The sequence below is a fragment of the Nerophis lumbriciformis genome, linkage group LG34 (assembly GCF_033978685.3).
Source record: "Nerophis lumbriciformis linkage group LG34, RoL_Nlum_v2.1, whole genome shotgun sequence".
Classification (NCBI taxonomy): domain Eukaryota; kingdom Metazoa; phylum Chordata; class Actinopteri; order Syngnathiformes; family Syngnathidae; genus Nerophis; species Nerophis lumbriciformis.
In genome coordinates, this window is record NC_084581.2 from 25,194,676 (window position 1) to 25,203,956 (window position 9,281).

Consider the following 9,281-nt stretch of genomic DNA (forward strand, 5'->3'; position numbering starts at 1 on the left):
CTGATATATCACTAAGCTTTAGAACTTTGCTATAAAAATCTCCTTCCATGTCCGCTCTGGAAACACTCTGTGGAAACGCTCCCCACCCACACTGCTTGGTGCCTCGTCTGAGCTGCTGTGACTTAGATTACCATAGTAAGTAGTATATCATGCAAAAGCGCAGATTCCAATCATTGAAATACTTTGTATAGTATAGGTAATTTGAAAACATCGCTGCACATCATAATGGCAGCAACAGTTTTGTTCTTAAAGATCTAAAAAAATATTTGGGAATGTCCGGCGGGCCAGATAGGAAAGCTCAACCCCGGGCCTTAATTTGCCAAGTCCTGCTATATACTATCCAAACAAAACAACCACATCCTGGCTTTGTGTTATAGATGACAAATGAGTTTAATAACCAAAAAAAGGGACACAAGGCACACTTCCTGCCCCTCGCTTAATGTGCACCGTTTAAGAAATTGCTATGCCTCAGTACCGAACCAAAAGCTTTTAAAAGAAAATCTGATTATGAGCACTTGTACGTTCACTGGCCTATTTAATGCTTTTCCCCTGTGTTTCGATATGTATCTATATCATAAAAAATATCAGGAATAAACAGATTTGAATTTGAGTGTTTCTGATCTATATCTCCTTACAGTCGTGGGCTTCTGTTGACTCTTCAATGGTGATGGGCCCGTGTGCAGACAAGTCCAGCTTTCTCATTTCGCTCACAAAACTCAAGGCTTCCTCTGTGTTGCGTCTGGCCACCTCGGGGTCCATTTCCTGGTAAACACTATAGATCTCCCATTCATTGATCATATCTGCAGACAATAACATGAATATCCAAGGTTTATTCGGTGTAGGGTAAGTAGAAATGGCCAATAGAGACAGATTATAAGAAACAGAATTGGATGGAGATGGTTTATACAGAACCACTCTCCAAACATATCAGACAGTCAGGTATGGAAATTATCAACACAAATGACTAATTAGTTTTCACTTAATTTAAAAATATTGTACATTAGAGTTGTTAATTAATACATATTGTAATTGTAAGGTTTTCATTGTTAACTCAGGATTACTCTTGGTTTCAGTTCAGTTCAGTTCCGTTTCAGTTTATTTCGAACATGCATACGATACAATGTAATGCATCACATATTTCCAGTTGTTTCATTACAGCACTTACGAAAATGAGTAGGAAGAAGCTGAACTTATTTAATCCTACCCATCTTCATACCATAGCAATGTTATCCCATTTCCTTGTTCTCTGTAACAGAACAGTGAATTAATAATAAATAAATAATATACCATAGTAAGTAAAAAAATATTAAATACATAAATAATCTTTATCTCCAAAAAAAAAAAAAAGGGTTCAAGATGTTCATCATAATTATTGTTCTGTGTACTTTGTAAACACTTGTAGTTTGAACAGTCTCTTAAACTAAATCATATTGGTGCTTTGTTTGATTTCTTTGCTTAATCCATTCCATAATTTAATTCCACATACGGATATGCTAAAGGTTTGAAGTCCTGTACGAGCATACAAATGTTTTAAATGACATTTTCCTCTAAGGTTATTTTCTCCTCTTTTGTTGAGAAGAATTGTTGTACATTCGTGGGTAGCAGGTTATAGTTTGCTTTGTACATCATTTTAGCTGTTTGCAAATGCACCAAATTGTGGAATTTCAATATTTTAATGGTTTTGTTTACCTTAAATATTTTCTAAAAATTAGACAATTACTTTTGACATAAACCAACCTATGTTAGCGGCCACCTGTCTGTGGCGACCACAAATATTCCACCTTCAAAGATATGTAATGTTATAAACCTTGATTATTGCATCCTTGTATATTTTTTCTTCAAAGGACTCACACTCACCTCCCCTCAAAGGAAGACATTGGCCTATGCTTAAGTGATTGGTTGAATTTTGATAACAATTAGTTCCAAGGAGCTAAAACATTTAGTTTTTTAATCAGGCACCTTCGTCGGCAGCTAATGGCCCCTCCGTATTTAAGGGGTCCTTTCAGGCAGTAGAAAGATAGCTCAATGCTTAGTCTTTGCAAATATGAGAATCAAATTTATTGGCCAGGTATGTTTAACACACAATGAATTTGACCTGGTAGACTGTGTTCAACACTTGCACAATTAAGTTAGTTATAGAAAACATTGGCTTAAATAAAGAGCCAAAATATATTCTTGTGTGGGATGTATGTCAAAAGTTAGTACTTGATTGGCAGCTTTTGTTGTTTTACTTGTCGGAACTCAAATACGCTACGCCTTCAATGCACTTGAGCTATTTAATTTGGTACCTTCAATGCGCGTGTTGAGATCAGTGAGGTTTTTGCTGAAATTGTCAGCCAATGTTAAGGTCTGCAGTGTATTCTTGTCCAGCTGGCTTCCCAAAGTCCTTGCTTTGCTTTCCTACGAATTTCAAACACATGAATGAGCATCCAAGGAGAACTTAATACAACATTTGATTTCCTAAATTGGAGTTTTACAACTTTCTTTGAACAGTCCATGATAAACTTTAAAGTGCTTTGATGTCAAACGTGCTGTGTAAAGAGATGTTTAACTCAATATTGAACAATCACAGCATATTCAATGCTGAAAACACAGACAAATCAGCCATTGTCACCAATGACATGTTGACCATCAAGGCCAGTTGCTCGTATTCACTTGAATGGGAACTGCACTTTTTTTTGTTGTTGTTGCCTATAATTCAGAATCCGTATGAGAGACAAGAACACTTATGTCTTTTTAATGCATTCTAACTTTTTAATAAACATAAATATAAGTCTGCCTGTAATGAAGCCAATGGGACCCATGACGTTATTGCATCTATTGCGTTTATTCTGACGGTAAAACCCAATATACAAAAAAGCACCAACAATATTCCATTTACATTTCATGACCTGAATATTAACCAAGTATTAGCATTATTGGTATTATAAGCACTAACATTCAGGACCTACTTTTAGTGGTGCAGTCATCAGAGAGAGGCAACTTCCTTATGTTGCTGTATTGACATTAAGAGCTGGTGAGCTGCTCTCTCGCCTCAAAGCTTGTGAAAGTTTACTCTAGATCATAAATCATGCCTCCTAACTGGATAGTAAAATGATGAAGGAATAATCTGAGAAGTTGGTACACTTTGACAGCCAATTTATGGTTATGATTGTGGTTTAATTTATTTAGAAAATGTTAACAGATACAATGTGATACATCATATAATAATTACACATGTTCATTTCTCTTTACAACATGTTCGAAAAGGAGTAGGAAGAAGCTAAGCTTCTAGACCCGAGAATGGCGAAATAGACGAGAAAATATGTTTTGTTCCACCCCCTTTCATCTTTGTGAGGAGTCATTCTTCATCTAAACGGGACTATATCAACATCCTAACAGGCGGTATCCCAGTGACAGCAGACATTGTACAGTAAATTAAGTTTAATAATGTTTTTTGGCTCTCATGAAGTTTGCTGGGAGTAGTAATAAGTAATGTTGTTGAAAGAAAAGTGAAAGTTGTGATGCGTCTATGAGATAAATGCGCCACCATGTGTTTAAAATTAGCAAAATATCTAAATATTACATGTTATTATGAATGTGCCTGTTACTACATTCCATATACTGTATACTTACAGCTTGTATATAAAACGTTGATGGAGGTGTTTGGATGTTTTTTAAGAGCGTTATAGTTTCATCAGTGTGTTGATGTGTGTGTGAATGGTTGAATATAATGTATAATGTAAAGCGCTTGGGGTATTGTGAAGGTATAGTAAAATGCTATATAAAAACAGACCATTTACAATTTCAAAGGCAGAATAGAACGACTCCCATAGGCTCCATTGTAAGTAGATTTTTGATTGCATATATTTAAAGCTAGAATGCATAGAACAAGAAAAACGTGTGCTTGTCTTACATGAGCATTGTGAAAATGCAAAATTCCAAAAAAAGGGGAACTGCACTTTTTTTTCGCAGTTTGTTTTGCAGTCTAACATGTAAAAATCGGCTCATTCTTGGTAGCTAGCAATGCAACTAATGGGAGCGATCAATTCTACCTCTAAATCACTTTACAAATGCATTCAAAAACTGTCAAACAATAATTAATTTACATTCCATAACCTGTATAATCAAACTGTAGCGACATTGTTGTTGTAAGAGCGAACACTGAGGAACTCACACATCGGCGTGCTACGGTATTAGCCGTAAAAGCTAACTACGGCAAGTGATAAGCTTGCTTCTCCATCAACACGAAACGCGTTTGAATTTGTAATGCACAACACTGCGATAGGACACCAATCTGTACTGACTGAAAAACATGAACAATCATATTACATTATCTGTAAAGTATTAGCCCACATTTCATGTTTTGTTTGTACACAGCGAGCCAGACTGCGTATGCCGTCTGTAATGATACACACATGACGTGTATCAGATCGATTTAAAGTATGACTCACTCGATGGACAATTGTTTTTGTCCAGCTGGCCAGGGACGTTTTTTCCGAATGTTTTAGGTGAGCACTCTATTTATGTCGAAATAGCATTGCTTCAAATGCCACATTTTGTCATGTTTGTGTGTCCTCAATTGCTCTGTTGATTGCTATTCTGAAAGTTGCTGGGCCGGGTTTGTTTTTGGAATTAGGATTTCATTATTATTGTATTATTGTGTATTATTTTGTTGGACTAATCAATAATAATAAATAAAAACGAAATACAATTAAAAAAAAAAATATATATATTTAGTTTTAATGGCTCTCTCAGCCAAAAATTTTCCTGTTCTGACTCTAACCAATCAAATCCCAGATCACATCCTTATTTGGCTGAATAAAGCCTTTTTTGATAAAACGGTTCAGGCGGTGTTGGTAATATCCTTTTCATAATTGTTATTAAGTACTTATTCTTCAACAAAGAAGAAGAACCGTATATTGCTTGGATTTTACTGATGTCATGTCCGGCTCACTTTCCACCCAATAAGTATGTGTGGTGGTCAAGCTAGCTCTGTTTTCAATGGATATTTAGCCTTTCTCAAAGAAAAAAACACTGTTTTTGGCTAGAAAAAAAAAAAAAGAGCCAGATTTTGCAGCTTTGAGTCACTTTCAACTCACTCTCTTGGCTTTTATATGCTCCAATGTCTCCCTCCTCCTTCGTGCTCGCTTCTAAAAGCAGTAGTTCATCCTCCGTATATTCAGATTTGAAAAGATAAGGTGGTGAATCCTCATTTGGCCAAAAATAGTCGTCTTCGTTGTTTGTTACCAAGTTTGACATGATTAGAACACACACACGCCTTGTTTCCGGAAGTAGGACACATTTGTTGCCAGAAGTCGAAAGTGCGCTGCTATGGAAACGGGAATAAATGCGCCAAATGATTAAAATGCTCAAAATACTGTAAATATTGAACATAGTACATATTGTGATGTAAGGTGGCTGTTACTACATTATAGATATACTTGCAGTGTGTATACAAAACGTTGATGGAGGGTTTTAAAGTGGTTTTACAGGGCTTCAAAGGCTACAATCGTGACTCCCATTAGCCGTATCTTCCAAGCATTTTTTTATCATCTTTAAAATAAGAAAATAAAAACAAAGAAGACTGGTGTTCTTGACTCTTTATAATGATTGTGAACGTTAAGCAAAATTCCCCAAAAAAGTGCAGTTCCCCTTTAAGAGTTGACATAAAATGAAACAATTTGCTGACCGATTCATCAAGCTGTTTGATGTATGAGACCACGTCCTGTGTCGAGTCTTCCACCCTCTCAGTCTCAGCCTTTATTGCTGACAACCTGTTCCTCCAGCCTTGAAACTGATTCTGAAATACACACAGCAATTTAGCTCAGTTACAATGCAACATTATAAAAGTATAAACTTTTGTTAAATTAGAATCATAATAAGCTTTATTGGTCAAGTTTGTATGTTTAACAGAAACGGAATTTGACTCGGTAGGTAGTCTGTGATCTCTTGTTCAATGTAAAAGATAAACATGAACAATTAACTAGAAATCTTAAATATAATTAAATAACTAATATATCTTAATAGTTAAATGGTGAATAGAGCAAAGCAAAGAGATGATTACGTTAACATGAGTTGGTACATTCTCAGTGACAGATTAGTTCCAGAATTATTTCACAGTGTTCACCAGATTTTTAAAGAAACGTTTCGTTAGAAGTATAGTAATAATAACACTAATAATACCAATAATAGTAATAATACTGCTAATAATAAATAAGTAATATTAAAAGACCAAAATGGGGCCAAAAAAAGAAAATCTTTTTTAGGGCCACACAAAGCCTAGCCACTGTGACAAACAGCCAATCTGCATTGTTCTTGGCTTTGACAAAGAGATTCTTTAAGTTGTTCTAAGGCTTATTATTGTTCCACACCAATCATTTAAGACATGGCTAGCTAGCTAGCGGCAAAGATCCATTCGCAGTCTGCAGTGTTGTAGCTACTTCTAAATCACTAATCATCCATGGTGACAAATAAAGTGAATTTCTTACAAGTATCATCCCTGCAGGACGAGGAATAGCTAAACATGCTTCACTACACACCGTAGCTCACAGGCGTCACAATATAAACAAACGCCATGGGTGGATCTACACCTAACATCCACTGTAATGATACCAAGTACAGGAGCGTACAGTATCTAGTCGATACTACTACAATTACATCAATTTTTTTAGCATCACAAAATCTTTTTTCGTTTTTTTTTAATTCATATTACTGTATGTTTATAAACTCAGAAAATATGTCCCTGGACACATGAGGACTTTGAATATGACCAATGTATGATCTTGTAACGACTTGGTATCGGATTGATACCCACATTTGTGGTATCATCCAAAACTAATGTAAAGCATCCAAACAGAAGAATAAGTGATTATTACATTTTAACAGAAGTGTAGATAGAACATGTTAAAAGAGAACGTAAGCAGATATTAACAGTAAACAAACAAGTACAAACCCCGTTTCCATATGAGTTGGGAAATTGTGTTAGATGTAAATATAAACGAAATACAATGATTTGCAAATCATTTTCTACCCATATTCAGTTGAATATGCTACAAAGACAACATAGTTGATGTTCAATCTGATAAACATTTTTTTTTTTTTTCAAATAATCATTAACTTTAGAATTTGATGCCAGCAACACGTGACAAAGAAGTTGGGAAAGGTGGCAATAAATACTGATAAAGTTGAGGAATGCTCATCAAACACTTATTTGGAACATCCCACAGGTGTGCAGGCTAATTGGGAAATGGTGGGTGCCATGATTGGGTACAAAAACAGCTTCCCAAAAAATGCTCAGTCTTTCACAAGAAAGGATGGAACGAGGTACACCCCTTTGTCCACAACTGCGTGAGCAAATAGTCAAACAGTTTAAGAACAACGTTTCTCAAAGTGCAATTGCAAGAAATTTAGGGATTTCAACATCTACGGTCCATAATATCATCAAAAGGTTCAGAGAATCTGGAGAAATCATTCCACGTAAGCGGCATGGCCGGAAACAAACATTGAATGACCGTAACCTTCGATCCCTCAGACGGCACTGTATCAAAAACTGACATCAATCTCTAAAGGATATCACCACATGGGCTCAGGAACACTTCAGAAAACCACTGTCACTAAATACAGTTGGTCGCTACATCTGTAAGTGCAAGTTAAAGCTCTACTATGCAAAGCGAAAGCCATTTATCAACAACATCCAGAAACGCCGCCAGCTTCTCTGGGCCCGAGATCATCTAAGATGGACTCATGCAAAGTGGAAAAGTGTTCTGTGGTCTGACGAGTCCACATTTCAAATTGTTTTTGGAAATATTCGACATTGTGTCATCCGGACCAAAGGGGAAGCGAACCATCCAGACTGTTATCGACGCAAAGTTCAAAAGCCAGCATCTGTGATGGTATGGGGGTGCATTAATGCCCAAGGCATGGGTAACTTACACATCTGTGAAGGCACCATTAATGCTGAAAGGTACATACAGGTTTTGGAACAACATATGCTGCCATCTAAGCGCCGTCTTTTTCATGGATGCCCCTGCTTATTTCAGCAAGACAATGCCAAGCCACATTCAGCACGTGTTACAACAGCGTGGCTTTGTAAAAAAAAGACTGCGGGTACTTTTCTGGTTCGCCTGCAGTCCAGACCTGTCTCCCATCGAAAATGTGTGGCGCATTATGAAGCGTAAAATACGACAGCGGAGACCCCGGACTGTTGAATGACTGAAGCTCTACATAAAACAAGAATGGGAAAGAATTCCACTTTCAAAGCTTCAACAGTTAGTTTCCTCAGTTCCCAAACGTTTATTGAGTGTTGTTAAAAGAAAAGGTGATGTAACACAGTGGTGAACATGCCCTTTCCCAACTACTTTGGCATGTGTTGCACCCATGAAATTCCAAGTTAATTATTATTTGCAAAACAAAAAAAAATGTATGAGTTTGAACATAAAATATCTTGTCTTTGTAGTGAATTCAATTGAATATAGGTTGAAAAGGATTTACAAATCATTGTATTCCGTTTATATTTACATCTAACACAATTTCCCAACTCATATGGAAACGGGGTTTGTAGATTAATAATTCATTTTCTACCGCTTGTCTTTAATAATTTTGACACAATATGTTACTGCATATGTCAGCAGCTAAATTAGGAGCCTTTGTTTGTTTACTTACTACTAAAATACAAGTTGCCTTGTATGTTCACTATTTTATTTAAGGACAAACTTGCAATAAGAAACATATGTTTAATGTAAGATGTAAAATAATGCAATTTTTTGTGGTCCCCTTTATTTAGAAAAGTATCGAAATACATTTTGGTACCGGTACCAAAATATTGGTATCGGGACAACAATAATTCTGTATCTACCTGCAGGTGATGAGCAGTATAATTGTAGTATTTAACTCTGTCGTTAACAGCAGCCCCAGTGGAGATGTTCAACACTCCAACCCTCAAATGGTCGAGTGTTTTGTTGGACTGCCGCAGGTCTCCGATTACATGCCAGATACATTCATCACAACCTGAAAATGATTTAGATGAGTTCAATGATGATCATAGTTTTGTATGACATGATTCACAAAAAATTGCTGTTGTAGCTATCAAATAATCTTACTGATATTGCACAGATTAACTGTTGCAGGCTCTGGTAGGCATTCTCCGGTGTGCATATCACAATGGCTGCTATTACAGTCACACCCTGTGAAGATGATCAACACACATTATAAACTTTAGCATTAACTACTGTATGACTAAAGCTCTTTGATATATATATATAAATGTATATATGTATATATATATATATATATATATATAT

At 36.1% G+C, this 9,281-nt stretch overlaps 1 protein-coding gene across 2 annotated transcripts in view; it reads right to left on the reverse strand.

Moving 5' to 3' along the window:
- The window catches only part of lama4 (laminin, alpha 4), an 81,756-nt gene that overhangs the window by 44,856 nt on the left and 27,619 nt on the right, over positions 1-9,281 (reverse strand). For both annotated transcript variants that reach the window (XM_061929016.2, XM_061929017.1), the window contains exons 8-12: positions 9,081-9,164; positions 8,837-8,988; positions 5,672-5,782; positions 2,289-2,400; positions 636-800 (exon numbers count right to left, since the gene is read on the reverse strand). In XM_061929016.2, the coding sequence (XP_061785000.1) occupies positions 636-800; positions 2,289-2,400; positions 5,672-5,782; positions 8,837-8,988; positions 9,081-9,164 (624 nt within the window). The remainder of the gene's footprint in view (positions 1-635; positions 801-2,288; positions 2,401-5,671; positions 5,783-8,836; positions 8,989-9,080; positions 9,165-9,281) is intronic.